Source organism: Pelmatolapia mariae, linkage group LG15 (genome assembly GCF_036321145.2).
Source record: "Pelmatolapia mariae isolate MD_Pm_ZW linkage group LG15, Pm_UMD_F_2, whole genome shotgun sequence".
Taxonomy (NCBI): Eukaryota; Metazoa; Chordata; class Actinopteri; order Cichliformes; family Cichlidae; genus Pelmatolapia; species Pelmatolapia mariae.
In genome coordinates this window covers 14,075,157-14,100,804 of record NC_086240.1, presented here as the reverse complement: position 1 = coordinate 14,100,804, position 25,648 = coordinate 14,075,157, and the positions used below count along the sequence as shown (strand labels likewise).

The following is a 25,648-nucleotide window of genomic DNA, read 5'->3' as shown; positions in this document are numbered from 1 at the left end:
CTCAATCGGACTAGGCCAATCCAAAGTCTTCATTTTGTTTTTCTTAAGCCATTCAGTGGTGGACTTGCTGGTGTGTTTTGGATCATTGTCCTGCTGCAGAACCCAAGTGTAGTTGAACTTCAGGGCATGAACTCATAGTTGAACATCATCCTTCAGGATTTTCTGGTAGAGAGCAGAATCATGGTTCCATCAATGGCAGCAAGTCGTCCTGAAGCAGCAAAGCAGCCAGACCATCACACTGCCACCACCATATTAGACTGCTGCTATGATGCTCTTTTTTAAGAAATGCTGTGTTAGTTTTATGCAGATGTAACGGGACTCAAACCTTTCAAAAGCTTCAGCATTTGTCCCAAAAGAATTGAGGATCATCTGTTTTTTGGCAAATGTGACATGACCCTTTGTGTTCTTTTTGGTCAGCAGTGGTTTTCAACTTGAACTCTCTCATGGATGCCATGTTTGCCGGTCACTTTCGTACTGTTGAATAATGAACTCTGACAATAACTGCGCAAACGAGGTCTGCAATTCTTTAGATGTTCTTCTGGGTTCTTTTGTGACTTCCTTGGATGAGTCAGTGATGCGGTCTTGGACTAATTTTGGTAGACCGGTCACTCTTGAGAAAGTTCACCAGTGTTTCAAATTTTCTCCATTTGTGGATAATGGCTCCACTGGAGTCTGCTTCTCCTGTCTGTGTACAGTCCACAGTGATTTTCTAACTTTTTCTACATTGGGATCTGTGTTGAGGCCAAGACCTTTTAAGGGTTGACCTTGAGCTGCTTCACTGAAGAGATTTTTAGTGGCTTGAAGAAGTGAAAGAATGAAGTGTATGCACACTTTGTTTTTGCTTTCTTATCAATATATAATCACCTTATGACCCATCAGCCTCACAGTAGGTCATGAGCCCCTGATACACAAGGAAATGAAAATTGAGAGCAGGGATTGGGCAGGGTGGATTGGAGTGGATCCTGTATGGGCAATACAAAGAAAGCATGCGTGTCAGTGAGTGTACTTTTTCCACTAGACTCTTAAGTAAACAGAGAGCAACACACCCAGAGGAGCAGGTGAAGCTGGTCGAAAGTTGGAATAGTTTCTCAGACAAACAAATTAAAAATTTTATGGTTCCAGATTATTGTAACATTTTGGGATATGTGCTCAATCACCTCGCTTAAAGTCTGAAAATAGAAAACTGCCGTAACAGCGTAACTCTCAGTTTCTCAAAACAGAAACAAGCTGAATGCTGAAATTCAATATGCACACGCTCAGTAAAGATCTTTATCCACCCATGGAAAAAAAGCAGGATTAATTCACCTTAGCAGAAGCTTTAAACAGAAACCAATGTGTTCAGACTGTTAGATGTTGACAGAAAGTCTTGATATTGTTATAAGCAAAGTTATTGTGTTCGTCGTTTTGCCTCTATAGTCAATTTAAAGAGACCCACACAAACCAAAGACCTGATTAAATATACAGCATATATACTGAAATAAGACTCGTGCTTCCGTTATGCTCACTTCCAAAGTCAACAATTAACATTCAGAGTTGGGAGAACTGACAAGGAAGTTTTTCCTTCCTATTCTCACCAACAGATCCCAATTGTTGAGGTTTTCTCTGTATCATTGTTGGGTCTTGGTGCTATAAATAAAACTAGTATGTGTTTCATATATCAAATTAGGTTTTTTGGTTTCGTTTTTGTTTTCTTTAAATATAAATGGTCGTGACAGCTGCTCCCTTCTTCACCAGCTGTCTACATGTTTGATTTAGCAACCTCAAAAGAGGATTTGGGTCTCCTCCTGGGCTCAAATCAAGGATCTTTGACTTGTTAATGTGGAAACCCATACAATATGGAGTCACTCCATGAGCTATGAAAGAAAATGTAAAATATATTGATAATTTTGCCATTAGTGTTGAATTTCTGCATAAATTATTTGCATTTATGCTCGCTTCCCCTTTATCAGGACAATCTGTCCTTCTGAATTTGAGCCAGTATCACTTATACTCACACAGAAACTGATACACCACCTTTTAAATGGCTTTTCAACTGTAACCATGGTGACAAGAGCTCTACAAGACCTGCCCAGGTATCGTCTTTCCACTGATGTAAATGACGAGCTCCCAAGCAAATGTTACGCTGCAGTGATTCATTTTACAATATTCAAACTTTATTGGTTTAACATTGTGAAAATAAAGGCAACACTAGGAAACGAGGCAAAAAAAAGAAAAAAAGAAAAACAAAACAAAGTTTAAGAGGAAGTGGGAGAAAAGAAGGGCACAAAATAAGCACAAAACTTTTTAGGAGGCATTCTGGCACCTGCAGGAGTCTACATATGGCTGTGTGAGAGGGGAAAGCCCAAAGGTCATACCTACAAGACTGATGGCCTTTAACAAAACAGACAAAAGCAATAAACCCACGAGAGAAAGGAGGAAAAAAAATAAAATAAAACATACACATCTCTCTCTCTGAGCAGAACACTGATATGAGAGAACTCCGCAACCAAACGAGTTTGGATTTTGAATTTGAAATCCTACAAAAGACAGAAAGCAAGGTCATCTGATGCAGCAACTGCAAATTAGAACCAAAGTGGAGTCACCATGTGACCATTTGCAGCGTGGAGGAAGTGTGACTTTACAACGCTAGAGGTTTGTGGCTGTGGTTGCAACTTTACTGGTGAATTTTATCTCTATATGTTGGTGAGAGGCTGTCCAGGCCACATGCGTGCTTTATTTAGCTGAAACGTAAAGGATTCACATCACTAAAGCAGCACCTTTGATTCTGCTGTATACTCAAAATGCTGTTTCAATGGCATCGCTTGAAAGAATGGAACAGTCAACCTCTCCCTTCCGCCCCACCCCACCATGGACGGCTTATCACTGCTCGTTTGATCAAGAAGTTAAGGCCGATTGTGACATAAACAGACATTTAAGCAGAATACGACACAGAAAACCACTTCACAGGGGCCTGAAAGTGCTGAGTCCCATCGTTACTTAATACATGTGGCATATCATTTTGCAATACAACTATATATCTATAGATATATATATCTATGAAATCAACTGAATAAGGCACTTTTCCTTAAAAAGGTGCAGGGACTGCGTAAGTATCTTGTAGAAGTTGCAGAGTAAACACAATGGAGATCAGTTATCCATGGATATCAACATTTGATGCCCCGTTTGTAAGGAACGCAGCGACCACACTGAACAGAGTTGCACAGCAGCCCACTCAGCAGCTGGGAATGAACTCAAATGTTTCTTTTAAATTGGCCGAAGGGACTCCACGTGCAGAGAGTGAACGAAGGGGTGCAGCTAAGGCAAAAAACTCTGCAGCCTACCTGCCACACATGGGTCTTTGGGCTGTAGCCTAATGCCATCAGGTGACTGTAGGTTTTAAAGGCGTGTTAATGGTGAGCAGCAGAAAACGTGTAATCCAAAATCACGTAAGCAAAAAACCCCAAACCAAATCAAACAATAAGAAGAAAAACATTTCCACTGAATGTCTTAAAAAAAAACAAGCTGATCATTCATTCATTCATTATCTAGTAATATTTCAGGACGAGTATTTATACAAGCATTTTTTTTCTATTTTTTTTTGGGCTAAACCATGAAAACATTTACAAAAGCAAAGATAGAAAACAAAGCTCGTCAGTGCAATGCTCAATTTCCATGCCTAAACTGAGAACTTTGGCTTGATGCACACTGATTGAAGGCATTCTTTCAACTAGCATATGGGCTAATCACAAATAATCAAGTGGTTTTTTTTGTTTTTTTTAAAGTATACTGAAATCCCTAAGAGCATATGCAATGGAAGGAAAAAACAAAACTCCAAGCATCCAGCATGCAAGAGGGGAAAAAAGGCATTTAAAGAAAACATTCCTGACACTGACAAGCAACTACCAGAAAAAAAAAAAACAAAAAAAAAAACAAAACAACAACAACAACAACAACAACAACTCAGAAAAAACACCTCATTTAGCTTTTCCTTAAGTAAAACAAAGACAGGATGTGGCTATGTACAAGAGAGATAAGAAAATAATCACAGTTAGCAGCAAGCTAATCAGAGGAATCGGCACAAGCTTTAAGCACAGCCACCAAGCTGTTTTTCATTCACAATCCTCTCACTTAACATGGCAAAAATCCAAAATCAAGAGGTGCAATGCTCATTTGACAAAAACAACAAAACAGTCCAACATTTACCCCAATTCATTCTCTCTGATTCTCAAGTTTTTAAACACGCCCAATATTCTCCCCATTTCTTCACTCAGATTTACAACACCACTCTAAAACCCCCCTCCCTGGTTGAACTTGGAAAACATGAATTGCGAGCTTTTAGAAGGTAAATTAGATGCTAGAGTACCTTTAAGTACTTTCTACAAAGTCACCACTGAAGTAACTGCGGGTTTCATGCACTGAATATCTGTTTAACTTACAGGGGACCCCCCCACCCCCAAAAAAGATCCAGGCCCTCCTGTTATCACCATCTACTGTATTCACCAACATTAAAGGCTCTTCAGTCCAGCTGCAATACGATGGTTCTCACGGCGATACAGTTCTCTCTCTCTTATAAACTAATAAACACTCACCCCTCCTTCTCTTTAAGTCATATAGGACATTAAAGGCACTTCACTGCTTTCACTGTCTACATCAAGAAATGTACTTACTATTTAAAAAAAAAAAACAAAAACAAACAAAAAAAACACCTTCCCCATTCTCGTTTTTAACAAATATTCTACCATCATTAATTTTTGATCCTTTCCACTACTCCACAGAATAGAACAGCCAGCTCCACGTTGGCAACCCGTACATGGACAATTTGACACCGGTTAAGATCAGGAAGTTTGGGAGATTAATGGCTGGGAAATGAGCTCGATACATGATTTATTGCACTGAGCTGCCCCGCTGGCAGTTGGTGTTTTAACATCTTGAATATTAGGATGGGAAGGGGGGATTCAGCAGGAGAAAACACACAGCACTCCTAAATGTTACTGGAGACACCCATCAATAAATAAGCCTGTTTTTTTGTTTTATTCACGACATTGGATGATTTGGTTCTGCTTTTATCCCCTTTTTCTAAAAAAAAGAATCCCCGCCTCTTTTACATCATCTATGAACAAATATACATAATACAGCTGCACAGAGGGGAGGAAACCACAATTTAACAGGGCAAAAGCAAAACTGAATCATCAAAGTCGTCGTGTTAAAGAGCAGTTGTGATCTCAAACAGTGTTTCCAAATCAACGTGACCTCTGTAGCTGTACGACTTCTGAGCCGCTTTGTATACATGGCTAATTCTTTTAACTCTTATGTGGCCTATTTAACTGACGAAGGTATGAGAAGGAAGGCTGTAAATAACACAACCCCCCTTCCTTTCAGATTCCTTGGGAAATGGTCTTTGCAGAAATGAGTAACTGCATGATGGAGGTGGGAGTAGCTACCGGATGATGTAATCCATATGCTCAAGGCCTGAATGCCTCGTCACTGAGGATCTGTTTGGCTGTTGATTTATCACACATACGGGCATGCGTGGGTTCCTCTATAGTGACTACAACAGCAGCACTAAGGGAGGCTAGAATCACAAGTGCCACAAAGATGACTGATTAAAAAATTAACCTGCTTGAAAACACTGTTTGAGACCACGCGGATGAGTGTTTGCTGATCAGGGAGCTTTCTCTGGAAGGGTATAGTTGGCGAGGATAGGTCAAGTGATGTGGATCCTAAAGTGCGAGCTTTTCAAAGGGTGTGGTAGTTGCGGTCCTTGGACTTGCAGAATTTGTAGAGGAAGAAGATGACGGCTTGCAGCCCCAGGACCAGCACTATCCCACCGATGAAGCTTGCGGCATCAAAGGTCGAGTTCTTGTGAGGGGCAGTTGTCGGGCTGACTGTTGTGACAGTTACAGCTGAGATGAAAGTGCAGAGATCGGTTACTGATGTTTCCGTACATTACAAGACAGACGTAAAAATCGTTTCTGAGACTTACTTGAAGTACTCGAGGAGTTGGAGTGTGTCGTTGGTGGATTGATGGTAGTAGTAGTAGTACTGGTTCCATTCTCTGTAGTAGAATCACAGTAATTACCCATCTATTAGCCTCAAAACAAGCAGGTTATATGACAAGTTTCAGTTTGTAATCCTTAAGATTTAAATTCCTGGTTGATCTGGTCACTGGTCCTGATTTAAGACTATAGCTACACTTTAATTAGCTGGAGTGTAAACACTGGATAAGCAGCTTTTCTTTCCTAGAAGATGGCAAAATCCCATGGATCTGATGGGGTGTTTGGTTAGTGTACTGAGAGATATAATATAATATAATCTATAAAATAATTGTAAGATGCAGTAAAGAAAATGATAAAGAAACAATAAATGATACCAGCAATCACCAGCTGGCATTAAAGAACAACTGACTTTAGTTTTCAGTTTGTGCCTGCACTGCAGGAATTACCTCGTTGTGTTTGTATCAGTCATATGCTTGAACTGATTACTTCATGCGTCAGCTGACACAGTTTAAATGTTGACTCCGCCCATTCAGCACACGCCAACAATGTTAATAGTTTGGATGCACTGAAATCTGATTTCATGCTTCATATGATGCAAGTTCTTTTCCAAACAACAACAACAACAACAGAAGCAGAGGACAGTGAAGTTGGCTAGGAATTGGAGGTATGGTGCCTGTAATTTAAGCAGACCTGAAAATAGACTGATCCACACACCGAGCAGCTCCCACAAAGGAATTTATCTGCTCTGTATGAGGTTTTCCTCAAGCGTCTTGAAAACAGTCTTAACAAGGATTTAAAATGTCAACTCTATATTTTTTTTTTAGAAATCCGATCAATAGCCTTGTGCTCAGAATCAACCATGCTACTGCACAACGGGATGTGCTTGTCTGTTTGACTGTAGCCTGTAACTCTGATCTAACTTTTGACCTACGGCTTCATTCACACAGGCCAACAGACCCATTGGTGATCACTGATCGCAATGGGTGGGTGGGTGGGTGGGTGGGTGGGGGGGGAGTGTTATCCTCAATCAGTTGACAACTGGGTAAAGTGTGCACTCTGCAACCACTTGGCAAATGGTTGCTGAAGGTTCTTGCATAAAATTGGTTGCAATTTTCACAGCGTTACTTCAAGTTTCACTAAAACTTAACTACAAATACAGCTCAGAAAATAAATGGTAAGCGATTGCAGAACTATCAACACAAACTATAGGAAAAACCAACCCAGACCAATCAATAGGTTTCGAGTCCAGTAGCCTCTTCACAATGGCTTTCACCTAGCAACAGCCAGCTGTTTACAGCAGATACTCACTACCCAGTTTGGGAGTACATATTTTTTCCTAGCAGCAGAGGTTACCTGTGTGGCTGCTCGTTATTGTTCTTTTATAGCCCTTTTCCACTAGAATCTACTTGGGTCGCAACAAGGTTTTTAGGGTTTTCCATTAGGTGGGAGTACCTGATATCAGATTCTTTTTTAGTACCTTCTCATCCAGGGTGCCAAGCGATCTGAAAATGTGATGTCAACCCGGCAACAAGAAAAATGGCTACAAAAATGGGGTTTTTTTTGTTTTTAAAATGACAATCATTCCCAAGTCTGACAGAAAGCTACAGACCGAGGTATGGCTTTGCATCGTTGTGGCATTTGGGTCGCATACAAATGATGTCAGGGGACGTTTGTCTGCGACCACACACACATTAGATGGCACTTTATTGTAATGGAAAACAAGTCAAGCCAATCCACGTAGGTACTAATGGAAAAGGGTTGTTCTTTGTCGCAATAAAAGGCACTAGTTGCAAAATACAGCGGCATTAGATATCAAAACCAGTGTCTGATTCCATTAAATTCTTAAGTATTACAACTTTAAGAAATCACCACATTTTTATTATTGAGACCACATTAACACAACATTAACATTAACACAGACAACAGGACGGAAAAGCAGAGAATTTTAGGGAACAGTTACCTGTGGTGGTGCTGTTAGAGGTGGTGGGAACAACAGTAGTATGGGGGGTTGTAGTAGGATTGGTTGTATTCTTAGAGGAGGTGGGGACAGGTACAAAGCCTGAAAATGGACAGGGAACCAACAACAACAGAGGAGGTAAAGAGGAAAGCAAGACAAACCACTTAAACAACAAAGTTATGCTCAGAAATTTCACAACAGTCTACAACAGCGTTTTTTTAATGTTACAAACACAAACAAATAGGAAAAAGACTCAGACACTCAGAATGACCATTAACCAACACCTTAGTTAGTGAGACAAACAGAATTTACAGCCAATTTAATCACTTTAATGTGGAGAAATGCATCTTTGGCACACAAATACAGAATCTGCTCACTCTCTTTGGGCCCAAAACATCATCTTAAAATACACGTAAAATGTTAATTTACACTCTGGTGTGTAGAATAACAATTTACTTTTAAACCTACCGGAGCAGCTGGCGTTGCTGCAGGAGTCATTTCCTTTAAGAGTCACATTGTAACAGCCAAGAATCGCTGAAAGACAGAGAAGCATGATATTTTAAATCACTGGTTTATGATTTATATTAATTACATTTGCACAAGTAGTTAAACTAGTGTCATCAATGGTTAATTATTAAAGTTACGCTCATACAGATTACAGAAAGCAGCCACAAGCAATAAAAACGCACTGTGTACTCTAAAATAACATTCGATCTAAAAGAAGAGAAGCACATGTGCATAGATGACGCTTCAGATGACGATCTCATTTATGCAAACAGCGATTTGATCTGTAGTGAAGCAGTTCTAATTCCTTATCTCCCCCAGAGCGGTTGCTTACACAGCCCCACATCCTGCAGTCATGGTGTCCTTTTATGTTCTGCTCCCCCATCATGACACTTCAGTTTTATTTACTTTAAAGCTGAACATGTCTCACACTAGTTTGTTTTATTTTTACTTTGTATTTATTTCAGATAATTGGATACCTTCTCAGGGATCACAGAAGTATTCAGATTCTTCAGTTAACTATGCGCAAAAACCCAGCTATCCAAAATACAGCAAAACAGATATGTAAAGAAAAATCTTTATCACCTGTTGTCTCTAAGTATTTCACCACCACTTATTTAGGTCATGAGGGCTTGAGCCTATCCCAGCTGTCACAGGGTGACAGGCAGGGTACCTATTACAGGGCCAACACGGAGAGACCGATGACCATTCACACTCAGGGACAATTTGGAATCACTTCTTAACCCAATAAGGATCTTGAAACAGTGAAAGGAAGCTGAGGTATCTGGAGGAAATCCACACATGCACAGTTTATGATCGAAATATGGTGGAATGCATGTTTTTTCAACAGGAAACAGTTCAAATGTTTTTGTTATTAATCCTATAACTGTAATGCATCCATACCACATGGATCGGGAATTCTCTTTCATCACTGTTGGTGCTGTCTGAATTCCTCCACCTGCCCACGAGCTTGTGAACCCAGCATCCAAATAACTGTGGAAGCTGAGGGCGAGGGTAATCTGGACCCCCCTCTGCACCACTTAATAGACAGGCAGTGGAGCACCTTCTCTTACATGGCAGCCTTAGACTTTTTTTTTTTATTTTTTTTATTGTGGTTCTTTAATTTCACTTTGTTTCCTACTTTATTCTTTGTGCAATTTTTGCCTCGTGAAACCATTTTGCATTCTCATATCATACAGTTCATTTTTCTACTTGTTTAAAAGTATTCTCTTGTAGTTTTTGCTTAATGTTTTGGTTGCAGTACCCTGGGAATTTGCCACCTTTTGGGATAAACAAACCCCACAAGTAGAAATAAAGAACGGCAAATTAACGATAAGAAGCAGGTTCATATTTGGCTTGTTGAGGTTTAATCTCTCGCGTTCGTGTTTTAAGTCACCTTTAACCTGTAAAGTGGACTTCAGCCCCCAAAAACTTCCAGACATTTCCTGCGGAGCTGCATGCAAGTACCTGAATACTCGACTCAATCGGATCAGACATCATACAGTCAAAGTCCATGTAATGTCTGATAGTGCCCGTGGAAGACTACAGCATGTAATCGCCATCAGAATTCACAGCTAGTGAGTGGATATCATGTTTTTTCCTCCTACATGCTCTACTCGGACAGCATCTCTCGCTTTAACCAGTCGAAGCCTTTCCATTAGTGAGAATATGTATGAGGTGGATTATTTCCTTTTGTGTGCAATTCCCCGCCTTAATTCTTCAAACATTGTTGGAGGGTAATTTGTGAAAACAGTTTAAGGCTGTCAAAAGAGTGGAGACACAGTGTTTCCCCCTCAAATATAAAGTAGAGTCATTGAGTTATATTCCCTCATTGTTTTCAGCTAAGGTGACTTCACCTCTGTTTTCCAGCCTGTTGGCTTTGGTCATCTAGTTGTATGATATTTTAGCAAATAATCTCATTACTTATTAACCACGACAGAAGGGGACTTTGCCCTTCCATGAAGTCTTGCCAGACCCAAATACTGACAGGAAGTTAAGCTGCAGGCTTCACTGCTTTACAGACTTCATTAACAGGAGCAAATTGAAATTCCACAAATTCAGTCAATTTGTGCGAGTTTCTCCACTGCTCAGCCTGTGTCACAGTGACGTGACAATGAGTCACTCCTGTCAGCAGCAACGTGTGACTATACATTCTGTCCACACCCAGCTTCACAGCGCAAGTTTCACTGCTGCTGTTCAGCATGAACCACATTTTACTAAAAGCTTTTGAAACGATTTTGCAAGGATCAATTGGCAATAATTATTAATTGATGGTGTTCAATTAAACTCCTGAAGTGTATGATGTGTTCCAGCTGAATGATTGGTCTACTTGAAGGCTATTTTTTTGCAGGAATGTTAAGACGCTGGCCATTGCTTCTCAAATGTAAGAAATGCAATATTTTTCATTCTGAAACATGACCGTAAATAAAATATTCAAATTAAAATACAAAGAGTAACTCAATCATGAGGAGCAGTTTTCACCACTTTCAGACATGCTAAATACAATAAAGTTTAATCTGCAAGGGGAAGGAAAAAAACACTATATACATCCCTATTATTTAAAAATCTTACTTAAAATCATTTTAATTGTGCATTTATTCCATGAATATCAGTAATGAAGCCAGGAGTCGCAAACACACGGCTTACTGTACCATCTCCAGTGACTCTAAGGCTCTGCTGTACCTCAATTGTGGTGACTAGCATGGATGTATAAACATAAATGCTTAGACCTCCTGAAAACATAAATAAATATGTCCTTGAGAAAAAAATAGCGAATTGAATCAGCTTGCTTTTACCAGCAACACTGCTCTCTTTATTCTATGCTCCATGTGCTACTGAATGTTCCTTTTTTGTTTACTTTAAATACAGTTAAAGCCAGTAGGCTGCTATTTATTTACGTATTCAATATTATAGCTCTATTATTGAACAATGACATACTAAATCATAAATGGTCCACTGCATAATGGTCACATGTGGTAAAAGATTTAAATTACACTTATTAATAATGTTAATAAGGTTAATTTATACTTAAAAGGCTCTGTTACTATTAAGAAAAAATAAGCTATATCAAAAGCTGAAGGTAAAAACGCAAGTTAAGCATACCAACAATATAAAAAACAGACTAAATAAAGAAGTACAAATATGTACTTATTTGAGTCTGGCTCTTGATAGCAAAGGTTGCTGACCCCTGAGCCAAGCAGGGCTTTCATTTATCAGGAAAACTTACAGGACATAAAAACAGTTACTGAGTAACAGCAGGCACGCACTTTGCTGTCACTTGTCTACAGAACATTGATTCCTAACAGCGTCTTTAAAGGAAATATCTTTTCACTGTCAGGACTCGGTTACAATAAGCTGCAATAACATCTGGTGATGGGATAAGCCATCAATTACCCTTGACCTCGTCTTTTTGTGAAATCGCTCTCGCATTGGTTTATGAGCATATGGAGACATTACCATCCTGAATACAGGAACATCATAAAAGGGGACGGTTTCCATTCACTGCGCTGCACCTGGTGCTGTAAAACGTCATCATACACCACCTTTTCTTGTTACACTATAATCCAGAGCAGCCAAGCCCAATGACCCTCACCAGATGGCTGCCCATAAATTAAAGACAAATCAACTTTTAACAGCAGGCGAGTCTGAAGCGGTTTACTGAAAGCATCTTTGGCTGAACAAAGTCAAAAATGACTCAGTAGCTGTATTTTCCACTCCACAAAGGGCTTATTTTGTGGTCTTGTGTATCAAGTTGTGCATTTTGCGCCTTGGACACAAGCGACTACCAAGCAGCTACTGAATTATAATAACTGGTTTGACAAGCTCATGATGCAACGTTTCAGCATAGAGTGTGTCACTGTGCTGCTCAAATGATTGTTGGCGTATTTGGTAGTTATTCTGTTAAGTCTTCACTTGTGCCACAACACACAAATGTGCAGCTCTTCCCTGTTTTTACGCACATCCTGCTACCTTATGCTGGAAACTTAAATGACTCATTACCTTACCAACTGTGATTTTCAAGAAGCACACGAGCAAGTAAATTCGAAATTATTTGCCCGCCTTGTATTTCACACCTTGTGTGTGACCAGACCCTGCAGGCAACGTATGCTGAACCACGTAGGAAGAGCATTTTTTTCCTCCTTCCTTTCACTCTCAAATAGGTCAGAGAGATGTTATCTCACAGCCAGCTGTGAAAGGTAGGACACGCTCTCAGCCTTTTTCCAAAATGGTGCCATTATCATCACCACCCGGTAACGTCCACAAATTGATATCAGTGAAAGAAAGTCGCACAGGGCCTCAAGCATACCACAGAAAATAGCCTCATCTCAACCTGTACTTAAAAGGCACTACAGAGCGTGCGTCCACACGTGTAAACTTTCAAGCTTTTAAATACCACGCAGCAGGGAAATGACGCTGAAGACCTGTTTATACAAAATCCCTAAACCAAAGATAAATCTAGTTATGACAATGTAGGAGGCGGTTACTTGCTACATCAGTGTGGTTATGCTGCATTTCACAAAAGCTGACTTGGACGTGTCCAGAGCTGACCTTTCCGGTTTTTGCTTAGTTCACTTCGAAGAGCTGATTCATTCACAACTGTGTGAGAGGTTTAGCTGTAGGCTTACACCAGGACTTTATAATGCAGCAGGCTTGAGAGCTGTTACGAAAGGCCAAGTAGACAAAACATGACTCAAGAGTTCTTATCTTATTTGGATAGAGTGGGGAAAAAAAAACAACTGCTATCACAAATATTTGTGAAATAAAACTTAAAATTACTAGAAACCTAACAGGGCTATCCTAATATATTTTCTGAAGATTCTGGGCTTTTGGCGTCTGTGACTTGTGAGTTTTCCTCTCCGTCCGTGAGTAAACTGTAAACCCAGGCATATGTCTCCTTTGGGAAACCTACCAATCCAGTCCTCTGAAAAGAGGCACGTAACCGCCATCTCACCTCTCCTGTTTAACCACCCAACAAATCGTCAGGCAGTGTGCATCATCGTTTCCCTTTCAGAGACAAAACAGGAGGAGGGTGTGGGATCAACTAATCTGAATACAGCTTCTCACCAGTAACACTGTCAAACAGGTCAGCTCCCATGAGAGGTAAAGCGCAGGCACCTGTCTTATTAAATTTAACTGTTGCCATTTGGCTTCAGTGGCCCAACCTGTGATACAGTTGAGATTACAAAGAGTTCTTTAACCGAGCCTAAAGGCAGAAGATTTCCAGGCTGAGATCACCAGATACTTTTGTCTCAAACTTGAACTTGAGGCTTAAATTATAATGAAGAGAGCTTATCTTTTATCCAATCTCCACACTCTGTCCTGCACTTCTGCCGTTATCCGCTCCTTCCTTCAGTTCCTCTGCACAAGGATATTGCAGGCTTCCTGCCACACATCCCCCCACTTCCTCTCCCGATCATCATCTTCACAAATCACCAGAGACCTGTGCTGTGTCTCCTTCCATAGACACTGCACAAATATATAATAAGGTTCTCTAGGGTGATACAGTTAATATCCCCCTGGTGGGCCTCCACCACTCATGAGGATTAAAGAAGTAGTGTGCTTTAAGCCAAAAATGACAGAAGTTTAATTGTATAATTTAACTCCTATCTGCTGACTCAATTTGTGCAACAGACCTTTTATTTTTAGAAAACAAGATCACAATACCCTGATGCCCATAAAACCTGTAACCTTATTTCCTGGTAAGAGTGTGAAAAAAAACTAAAAACAAAACACACCAAACCACAGGGGGAGGATGTAGTGAGTGAAAAGCCGTTACTTAGCCAGGAAATTATCTGTCATGTAGTTTTAGTCATGGCAGACCCTTGTAACTGAATAACGCATATTTCACATCATAGCCAGCACACTTCCAAATTAGGGCAGCATATTTCCTAACTGCTGTGCAAAAGAGTATAAATCAGGGACATGTCAGAGCAGGCTCAGGTCTGGACAGACAACTGATTCGACTTTATGACAATAGAAAAAAAGCAGCACAGAAATGAAGGGAATCGAAACCCCAACCAGAACTGAAAATAAACCTAAATGCCCCAAGGGAGAAAAAAAAAGCCCCTTATTAATCCCCCACAATCAATTTAATATAACAGTAGCAGAGCATTGCTCTAAACTTGGCTTGCATCCATAATTTACTTCCCAAAACCAGCCTGTTCAGATCCACTGGCACCAGCTGGTGATACCACATTAAGCTGCTGCTTGGGCTTTAGGGAAACAGGGATGAGATCATTGCTCTCTATACCAGGAATCGTGCAACCAATAAACCCCAAGGCTTCTGGACATACAAACCTTTGCTCTCATGCTTCAAAAATACAAGACAGGTACTCACATGAGCAATTAGCCCAGTGGCATTCAGCGACTTCCACACATTTATCACATGAAGTTAGCCCGGAACATCCATCTGCAAAGAAATCAGATTTTAATTATGGTTATTTGTAATTTAAAGTAACTTCCAATAGTTTCCCCCGTAGATCACCAGAAGGTGGCCAATTCACACATTTAAATCCTTTAAGCACAGATGATCAAAGCAAGCTGGTAAAAAGATCTTAAAATGTGGCTAAACTAACCCGTTTATATTTCATAACAACCCAGTCAGATGGATATGACAGTTTGGGTTAAAGCGAGTGTCACAATTCCTCTCAGAGGTCGCACCATGGCACAAATAATCCCACTAACGAGCTCAAAAACAAACGTTAGCTAGTCCTCGAGTCCTGAGTGGCCAACGTGGACATAAAGATGACAAGCTGCTAGAAGGAGAAAGGGGGGGGGGGTATTTTATTTTTACGTAAAGCAGGACATTTTTTAAACTAATAGGAGGTGACCGAAAATGGAGCCAAACAGGCAGGGAGATATATATGTTCCCCGGGGGTGGATATCCGGCTAAAGAGCGGGGTTGTAGCTAGCTACTAGCTCGGCGACGAGAGGTCGCGAAAACTTACCTGAGTCTGCCGCGACTGCCGCGCCAATCAGAGCCAGAGCCACCGCGAAAAACACCACCTTCACGTACATGACTGCGGACAACTTATTGCTGAGCCTGCTTCAACAGGGGTGGAGAGGGGGTAAATGTATCTTGAGAGAAGCGTCGAGAACGAGACTCGGGAGATTTCACAGCTACCCCTCTGTGTTGCGTTTCGTCCCGCCGCTGTTCCTGCTGCTGCTCGCTAGCTTCAACACTTCCTACTTGACAGGTCATGTGGCAGCTCCTAGGGAGGGGTGAGAAAAATCAAGAAATGGGCCGGCAGTACGTCAACAACAGGGAAGGGAGGAGGGTGTCTTAAAGCGAGGAAGAGACTCCACTTCTGATTGGCTGAGACCCTGTTGAAAACACCTTATGAAAGTGCACCTGTGCCTCAAAACATGGTTAAAATAACCTCACACTGAAGCCGGGATGGACCTGCTAGAGGGCCATGAACGCACCAAGACGTCCCTTAGTTTAGGTCAGTTTTAATTATGTAAACCAGGGGTGTCAAACATAAGGACAGAATCGGCCTGCCAAAGCCTCTAATGTGGCCTGCTGGACTTTTTTGAAAAACGTGAAGGAGGGCATAAACTGTGGACATTTTTATTTAGACACACTGTTGAAGTGTCACTGATTCAACCCATGTAAGATCAGAGTGATATAAAATGAGTTAGATAAGCCTGATATAAAAAGTTGTTACAGTTGTTTTTCCCTCTAAATTTTTTTCATTTCATTTTTTAATTTCTTCACAATAACTGCAATTGCTCTGTTTTGTTGGTAATAAATGTAATTTAAAAAAGCAAGCAAGTTTCATTGTTTTGATTCTAAAATGTTATATGTGCTACAAAAACAAAAACATGTTATTTCTGCAAAGTAATTCACAGCGGTTACATGGTAAAGCATTTTAATTAATGGCCCTTGGTCATGATTCTAGTTGATCTCAAGGTTATTATAGTTTACTAAAACTAAACTAAAACCTCAAATTGAATGTGGAAAAAATAAAAATAAAAACTAGATAGATAGATAAATAAATAAATCTAAACTAAAAAAAAAAACATTTTGAAAAACCAGCTTCTTCTTCATCATCTGCCTCCATCTCACTATATCAGGTGCATCCTCCTTTGTAACACATTCCCTCTGCATGTCCTTCTTCACTACATCCAAAATCCTTCTCTGTGCTCTTCCTCTTTTCCTCCTGCCTGGCAGTTCCATCTTTTACATCCACTATCCCTGCTCTGCACATGTCCAAATTATCTCAGCCCTTTTTGTCTCCAAAACACTCAACCTGAACCGTCCCTTTGATTTACTCGTTTCTAATCTTGTCCATCCTAGCCCCTCCCAATGAAAATTTTAACATTTTTAACTCTGCCAATGAAGGAAAGCTTACATGTGAGTAATATTATATTGAGTTTGTTGACAGATTTAGGACAAGCCTGAACTTTTTATCCTGACAGGGTGTTGATCCTGTGGCTCTGTTTTGCTTTGTGGAGCTATTTTGTGGCTTGGTTTGGTTGCACTTGCCATGTCAGGGAGAAAGGGTCGCTGCAAATCAATGAATCGTTGTTCTGAGTCAAGCATTTCCATCCTGATGATGCGGGTCTCTACCAAGAATACAATGCCCATATTCATTGGGGATATGCTGACCAGATGTCAACAACCAAATGTGGGGTAAAGATTGTCAGTGTGGTCAGACATTTTTATATATCTTACCTAAACACACATAAAGTATGCAGGGCAAAGGTTTGGCAATGGGAAGTCAAGGTCAAGGTCAAGGTCAAGGTCAAGGTCAAGTTTTTGAAATAGCACATTTCAAACAACCTATGCTGCACAAAGTGCTTAACAATATAAAAATGGCATTAAAAAGCAACAATGTAATACAATAATAACAATATAAAACAATAATAGGACAATAAAAGAATTAAAACAATAACTAAAACTATTTAAAATAAGACCAGAATGCTTGGGTCATAGTGTGTTAAAAGCCAGGGCATAAAAATGTGTCTTTAGTAGTGATTTAAATTGCTCAAGTGTTTGTGCAGATCTAATATTTAGGGGGAGACTATTCCAAAATCTGGGACCTGCCACAGAGAAGGCTCTATCACCACGAGATTTGAGATAAGTCCGTGGGATGGACAGCATTAATTTTGAGCTAGACCTCATGGTTTTTCCTGGAGCATAAGCAGAGAGGAGCTTAGACAGGTAAGGAGGGGCTCGGGCGTTAAGTGACATAAAAACAAAAAGTAAAAGTCTAAATTGGATCCTGTAGGAGACAGGAAGCCAGTGTAAAGAAGCTAAAACTGGGGTTATATGCTGTCTCTGTTTGGTACCAGTTAGCAGGCGAGCAGCTGCATTTTGGACCATCTGAAGACGATGGATGGTGGCCTGATCTAGACCATAATACAATGAATTGTAGTAATCCAATCTGCAAGTAAGGAAAAGGTGAATAACACGTTCAAAGACGTTAGCCGGAAGGTATGGCTTTACCTTGGCTAGCTGTCTTAACTGAAAGAAGCAGGACTGAACTACTGCACTCACCTGCTTATTCAATTTAAAAGAACCATCAATGTAGACACCGAGGCTTTTTACATGTGTTTTACAATAGGAGGAAAGGGGGCCCAGAGTGCTATCGATGTGATTAAAGTTGCCAAAAATGACAACTTCAGTTTTATTTTCATTTAGCTTTAAATAATTTAATGACAACCACTGTTTGACGTCGTCAAGGCAGCGTAATAGGAGCTGGGGATGGTCTGACCCTGCTTTTAAAGGTAGATAAATCTGCAAATCATCAGCAAAACAGTGAAATGAGTCAAGATATACCATGTCATCGGTAGGTAATACTGTATGAGGACCCCAAAAGCAAGCAATGATCAAAATAAAGAACCTCTGTTGGAGGTGCAAATGGAACAATCCAAAAAACAGATAAAAACAAAGTTCACTGGAACAGAGAAAAAAGCCTGGGAAGATATCAAGAAACAGCAGTAACAACACTAACCACAGTATGACAAAACAAACTGAGGGTATAAATACTCAAGAGGTTATGAGGGCAGAGTGGAGACACTTTTGGAATTACAGAGGAGTGACCTAAATCTAATAACGAGACATGGAGATGTAAACTAAAGGACACAACTAACAAAATAACACAGAAAGTAATGAAACAGGGATTCACTGAGGGAGACTAGACTATCCATGAAGAACAAAGGGGTAGTAGGGTAAAGTGAAAGGAGTACCATAAACTTAACAGTAACTGGAACAAAAAGCTAAACTAAGAATCAAACTGAACATAGTTAAATATCAAAATAACTTAAGACTCCAAAAAACAGAAAATGCTGGGTCAATGCCCCAGGATCACTTCAATTTATGCCAAAAGTTAGGAAATTCTTGTTTTACAAAAGCATCTAATTAAAATTAATCAGAAAGAAATTAAATGAAATAAAGGAGGTCAATAAATAGAATCTTAAAAAAATGTTGCCATGTTAAAAGCTCAATATAATACAAAAAGGATCTCCAAAGGTAAAAATGCAGTGCTCGTGGTATGAGGAAGAAAAGCCATCCTCTGTCAGTCCTTGTAGAAAGTGATGAAGAGGATGGCTCTTGTGAAGAATAGATAAACTGTACTTCTCATACTTTAATTGTATGCCATTTTCCCAACTTCCTTTAAGCATAAGTAAAAGCTCATTTGTTTTTATGCCATTATGCGATAACCTGTGAATTGCCTTTTACAACCCCAATAACTGTTGAAACTCTCAGCTTATTACTGCTGCTCTCTCTGTCCAGTAGACGTATTTGGGTTTTCAGTGAAGATCCCTCTCATAGTAAAAGTTTCTGTACACATCAATAAAAAGCAAATTCACAGGTTTTACTTGTATAGAAGATGAATTAAGAAGATGAATAAATATTACAATAAAAGCCCTATAACAAGTTTAACAACTTTACATCTGTCAAACATGCACATAGCGGATGGTGTCTAATTCATCAAAAAGAATGAAACAGCTTATTGACTTAAAAATGCAGTTTTAAAAAAAATCAAAATGCAAATGTGAAGCTTTTATTTAACAAAAAAGGAAAAGAAAACATGCATGCCATGTTTATTTTACTGATTCAAAAACTGAGGAAAAAAATGCTTAAAAATGTATCAATGATTAAAGCTTATGAGCTCTGGTTTAAGCACTCCACAGGCTGTAATTCTACACTCATACTTGGGTCTTTCATTGCAAGTTGGAGCTTCTTCTAACCTCCTCAGGACATCGAGACCCTCAACGACTTGACTGCAAAAGAGAAGAAAAGAGATTTAACTTCACTTTTGAAGCTACGTGAGAGCTGTGGGAATTAAAAAGATGTCTTTCAGCTAAAATCAGATACACCAACCCAAAGGCAACATAGGTCTTATCCATCCATGGCATTGGCTGTAGGGTGATGTAGAACTGGGATCCATTGCTGTGGGCACCTTTATTAGCCATTCCCAGGATGCCGCGCTTAGAGTGTGAAATGGCAAAATTCTCATCTAAAAGAGGGGCAGGCACATGCAAGTTCAGGTGAACATTTATAGAGGAAGCACAAGTAAATCAATGCTGGCTTCTTCTTTTTCTTCTTCTTTTTCTTTAGGGATCACTTCAGTGGATCACACGCTATCACCTAAATATCTGACATCATTCATTAATGTGGAAAGTTATTTGCAAATATAGTAGATGTTAAAGTGCAGCCATTCCTTTGAAATATAGAACTTAAGCTTTTTGCTTAATATCTTCTGTTGTCCATGAACCTCCTCCTCTTTTCCTCCTGCCTGGCAGCTCCATATTCAACATTCTTTGTCCAGTATATCCACTATCCCTTCTCTGCACATGTCCGAACCTTCTCAGCCTTGCCTCTCTAACTTTGTCTCCAAACTGTTCAACCTGAGCTCTCCCTCTAATATACTCATTTTTAAACATCTCCCTTCTGGTCACTCCCAGTGAAAATTTTAATATCTTCAACTCTGCCACCTCCTGCTTGGCCTCTTGTCTGTTAGTGCCATTGTCTCCAAACAGTGCATCATAGCATCTCCTAGACATTCTCTTTCACTCTCGCTGCTCTCCTTCTGTCACAAACACCCCTGACATTCGTCTCCACCCACTCTTCTCTGCCAGCACTCTCTTCTTCACCTCTCTTGTTGCTTTGGATGGTTAACCCCAGGCAATTAAACTTATTCACCTTCACTACCTCTGCTCCTTACATATCCATTTTCCACCCATTTCTCTCCCATTCACACACATATTCTGTCTCGCTTCTACAGACTTTCATTCCTAGTTTGTGCAGTGCATACCTCCACCTCTCCAGACTCTCTTCCACTCACTCCCTACTCTCCCTACATATCACAGTGTTGTCTATGGACATCATAGTCCAATAGTGTAGTTATATAGTATGTTCTAAACATAATGCTGTAGAGCATACCTTCAAACATTAGCCCGTAGATTGACTCGCCTCCATTTCCTTTCCTCTCTGGAGAAATATCTGCGAAATTTATAGGTACAGCCACAACTGTACTGCTGACTTTAATGAATACATTTAATGAATCCATTAAAACTATCTAAACAATTTATCAACATATTTATGAGTGTTTAATATATCACAGATCGTGAAATTTTCTGTATCTATATTTAAGTATGATGTCACATTATATTGATGTTTTTATACATGTGTACCTCCACCCTGCACCCATCCATTGGGCACAATCCGATGAAACAGAGAGCCTTTATAGCAGAGTGGGAAGCCACTCTGTGACAGTCCTTGCTCTCCTGTGCACAGACCCTCAAAGTTCTTGGATGTCTTTGGACAAATATCTGAGAAGAGCTGAGCAGAGCAGAGGAAAGATAATATCTGATCACATCTGTAATGATCAAATATTTTCTTATCTGGGAGTCCAATGTTTAGACTGACTGTCTTAAAGATCCTTTGAAAAGCAGCAGGATGCAAATGAGTTTGGATCCTATGCTTTATGTGTCAAAGTTGGCTCACCTCAAACATTAACCTCCCCACAGCTTCTCCCGCAATCTCAACATCCATGAAGACAAACTGATGCTACAGTGAAAGAGCAGAGGCATGTTGAATATTTTATATAGTGAGAGGTGGACTCAAATGCACAATGCAAAATATCTGGAAAGGCATGGAGTTACACCAGACATGAGCAGTACTGCCAGAAATAAACCGTGTAATCCAAACAGGTTAAAGTAGCTGACTAAACTGCCCCAAGGAAAGAAACAGTGAAAAAGAAAGACATAAGCTTAGAACACTGAAAGAAGAACACAAGACTATTTATACACCTCGAGTGCTTTTTTTTTCCAAACATGATGTTGTCATCAAATACATTTTTCAACAATAAAGTTTTAATATTGAGTGTGTGCTCCCTTTGGTTATTTTGATTAGGTATAAAATGTGCTGCATCCCAACATTTTTCGAAAGAATCTTACATGAATTGGTTTTCAAATCATATTCACAACTTTAAACAGTCATCAGAAAGATACACTTAATAAGCCACTTTTTTTTTACTAATGAAATAACAACTAAATATACGGTGCTGATTTGCTCCTTGATTCCCAATACAGAATGTAAATAAACTGTCTATATCAGGGCTGTCAAACACAAGGCCTGGGGCCAGAAATAGCCTGGCAAAGACTCCAATCTGGCCCACTGGAGAGCTTAGGAAACATGAAGGAGGGTGTAAATTTTGTATTTTTTACAGCTTTTCCTACTGATAAATACCTCTCCCATGAACATAGTACATGAAAGTAATGAAATAAGTGACACTAAAATTCAGCTTTTCAACTATGTACTAGAGAAATTTCTGTTTTTAGCAGAAAAAAAGAATTTTACAGAATTTTTACAGAGAGGTTCTGTAAAATAATAAAAATATTTTAATATTTAATATTTTTATTATTTAATATAATATTTAATATTTAAATATTGTAAAATGAATTTGACTTCTCTGGTCAACATATTTTTACCTATATTGGATATTTAAGTGACAGTGTTTGCGTGACTTGCCCCAGTTTTCTGGAGGAGTTCAGTGTAGTACTCCTCAGCAAGAGTCGTGTAGAAAGCTTGCGGCCGGGCGAAAGTGAAACCCCACTGATTCTTGGCCCAGCTGGTGAGATCCTTTTCATCACCGAGGAGACGGCCGTTCAGAAAGCACATCAGGCTACTGGAGTACTGCCACACTTCACCACGCAGCTCCTTGAATCACAAGTTTGGAACAACAATGAGCGTGCTGTGATTCAGCGTTCCAGAATAGCCGTAACGTCATAAATCACAGCAGTATTTTACTGTGTAGGTTTAGACCATCAAGAACCCCCAGAAACCTGCTGCCGTCCACACTTTCACCTCCACTATTTATAACACCATCACTCATTTCAGATGATGCCGTCGAACAACAGCTAAATTTCTATATTTCAAAGGAAAGGCTGCATTTTAACTTCCGCTACATTTACAAATAATTTTTCCACATTAATTAATTATGTCAGTGTCACATTTGTCCATACAATCTATTTCTATCTGACAGTAGCTGGGTTGAGTTAACCCCTTACTAAATATTATCATCCTTCTTCAGACTGTAAGAGGCTTAGCATCTGGTACTCTGCCTATACTGAGCTCAAGTTAGAATATAGTGATGATGCTTCAAGTATTTGGATGTCTGTTCGAGATCTCTGACAGCAGATGTAGAGACCTGTAAAAACACAGTTTTCCAGGCAGGATTAGACAGATATTTTATATGCAGCTTCACATTTATCCTTAAAAGCAGTCTAAAATAGGTCATGTGTGTTATTCCTCAGTTATGGCCCCAAGTAACATATTCAAATGACCTTTTTTAGAAAGAGCGGATTTCTGTTAATATTATATATAATATTGTGATAGTGCTCTCTCTCTCTCTCTCTCTCTCTGTCTCGTATTTTCCTGATAATAACAATAATACTGAAATAATGTTTCATGGTCCTGGGTATTTCAGTTTTTTTGAGTTTTGGGATGTTTTGAGTTTTCTGTGAGCTCATGTTTTTTTATTTTGTAATTTGACGTCCTTTGTCCTTTCAGTGCTTCTTAGTTCCCCTTTGTTTCCAGTCTGTGTTCCTCATTCAGTCACATAATCTTTAGTTATCATCTTTTGTGATCCAATTCTGTCTCCCCAGTTAGTCGTGTCTCCACGTTTCTTTATCGCTGTGTCATGTCTTAATCCTGACTTGTGTATGTTATTTCCTCTTCTATTTTTGATAGTCCCTTGTCTCATGTGTGTTGCGTTTAGTTTGGTCTCATTAGTCAGATTCCATTCAGCTGTGTTCCCTGGTGTTTCTCATCTCCTTAATTACCTGGTGTGTATATATTGTGTGAGTCTTGCTTTGCACTTTGTCATGTCTATGTTTTTCCACTTGTGTAGCTCCAAGTTGGAGTTCTCACATTTGAGTGTTATGACTCTCAGCAACAAATCTACATTTGAGTTTTATATCTGACTTTCTGACTCCTGCATTCGTGTCAAACTTTGTCTGCCAGAGAGTGAAACCTGACATGATGTATGACAGCCAAAGATATTTACACTTAAAAAAAATGAGGACCTAGTGCAACTACAGTACTATCGTTTGGCTTCATATGAATGGCTTAAGATTACGAATGTTTAAGGTTCTGCATATGTTAGCAAGGTGTGTTATTGCATTGTAGGCTTCATGATTATCCGAAATTAATTTTCACTTCAGGTCAGCTAGGATCAGTGATTAATAGAGGGAATTTTACAGCAGTCATAAAAATCCTAAACAGAGAAGGAAATTAATTCAACTGGTAAGCTGGTGGTCACAGCAGATAAACAGAAAATAAGATGTATTTAATTTTATATGCTATAGGGGAGATCTACTAAGAGGGACAAATAACTCAAAACCCAGCAGATCATTCCAAAATAATCTTATCTTTTGATATCACTGTTAAGTCTTGTGATAGAAATCGCTGGACACTTTGCAAAGGGTCCTGAGGATTGAGACTCAGGTAGAGCTCAGGATTTATCTGGAAGATGGCTGCATTACTAGAAACTATTCCACCATATAAACCTCTAATATGTTTATATGGAACAGCTGACTTGTACAACGTGCAGAAGAACACAAAACATTATTTAACATAAGATCACAAGTCACTATGTGTGCCACATGTGTAAACGCACGCATCCCTTTTTAATTTTAATAGGACATTTTTTAATAGGATAATAGGACATTATTTTTTTTAAAAAGGAAAGAACCTTATCATTAATCTAACACATTTATTAACAGCTGCATTTTCACAGACATTTCACTTTCATCCGTTAGAGGTTTAGGAGAGAGAAGTCGCTCGCTGTGTGCACACGGCTGAGGAAAAGACAGCTCAGTTGAGTTAATTTCTGCTCTGATTCACGAAGACACTAAGTGGGGTAATGAGTGAGGCTCAGCTGGTCCAAAATGCAGCTGCTCATGTTATTACCAAAACCATTTCCACAGAACATATTACTTCTGTCCTTCAACAGCTTCACTGGCTTCCTGTAAATATAATTTTAAGATTCTGCTTCTTAATTTCAAGTTTCTCCATAACCTCGGACTTCCATCTTTCTCTGACCTTCTGCACATTGCCACTCATTCCCACTTGGAGTTACTCCTCACCCGACCACCCTGGGTTTTAGAGCTTTCCGCCAAGTGGCCCCTTGTCCTTGGAACTCTCTCCCGCACCACATTCACAACATTGAGTCATTCCCTATCTCTAAAGCCAGCACTTAAAACACGTATTTTGAAGCTTAGCTATTCTGTTTCATTTTAATTTTATTATGCTTTGAGTTTTAATTCTATGATTTCTTCCAACTGTTTTATTTTATCCATACTGTGATTTTCTTATTTAATTGCTTGTAAAGTGTCCTTAAGTATTTCTAAAGCTCTCCATAAATACAATGTGTTGTTATTATTATTGAATACTCAGTATGAGGACTGAGTGAAGAGTTCAAGGACAGAGAACTTTGACATTGCGCTCACAGCTTTGCGTTAATGCAAAGCACTGATTACGCACTTGTTTGGATAACATCTCTCCTTCCCAAAAATAAACCCTACTTATAACAACAATCGAAACCACAAAATGCCCAAGTGTTGTATGTTGTGCAATTTTCCGTATATTGTGTGCTGCAGATTTTGTGAATCACATTTACGTGACTTGTTTGAATATTCTCCTCCAGAAAGTGAAATTTCTACACATACATATACAATAAAGGCCAGTCGCAAAAAT

General features: G+C 39.4%; 2 protein-coding genes across 4 annotated transcripts in view; both read right to left on the bottom strand.

The window, feature by feature from the left end:
- Positions 1–2,131: 2,131 nt before the first annotated feature.
- Positions 2,132–15,644, bottom strand: cd164 (CD164 molecule, sialomucin). 2 transcript variants are annotated; one of them, XM_063495576.1, is made up of 6 exons: positions 15,384–15,644; positions 14,774–14,845; positions 8,401–8,466; positions 7,936–8,034; positions 5,963–6,034; positions 2,132–5,882 (listed from the first exon to the last, which is right to left on the bottom strand). In XM_063495576.1, the coding sequence occupies exons 1-6, from the start codon at positions 15,451–15,453 to the stop codon at positions 5,716–5,718; spliced, it is 546 nt and encodes a 181-aa protein (XP_063351646.1). In that variant the 5' UTR covers positions 15,454–15,644; the 3' UTR covers positions 2,132–5,715. The 2 variants fall into 2 exon arrangements, with proteins under 2 accessions (XP_063351646.1, XP_063351648.1); XM_063495578.1 differs by lacking the exon at positions 7,936–8,034 and having other exon boundaries at positions 15,384–15,643.
- A 1,617-nt stretch (positions 15,645–17,261) lies between these two features.
- Positions 17,262–25,648, bottom strand: part of ppil6 (peptidylprolyl isomerase (cyclophilin)-like 6) — a 9,659-nt gene continuing 1,272 nt past the window's right edge. The window contains exons 3-9 of one of the 2 annotated variants that reach the window (XM_063495453.1): positions 22,421–22,609; positions 21,395–21,457; positions 21,082–21,229; positions 20,831–20,890; positions 19,769–19,904; positions 19,600–19,668; positions 17,262–19,225 (exon numbers count right to left, since the gene is read on the bottom strand). In XM_063495453.1, the coding sequence (XP_063351523.1) occupies positions 19,195–19,225; positions 19,600–19,668; positions 19,769–19,904; positions 20,831–20,890; positions 21,082–21,229; positions 21,395–21,457; positions 22,421–22,609 (696 nt within the window). In that variant the 3' untranslated portion in view covers positions 17,262–19,194. Of the gene's footprint in view, positions 19,669–19,768; positions 19,905–20,830; positions 20,891–21,081; positions 21,230–21,394; positions 21,458–22,420; positions 22,610–25,648 lie in introns of both variants that reach the window. The other variant, XM_063495452.1, reaches the window with a different exon arrangement.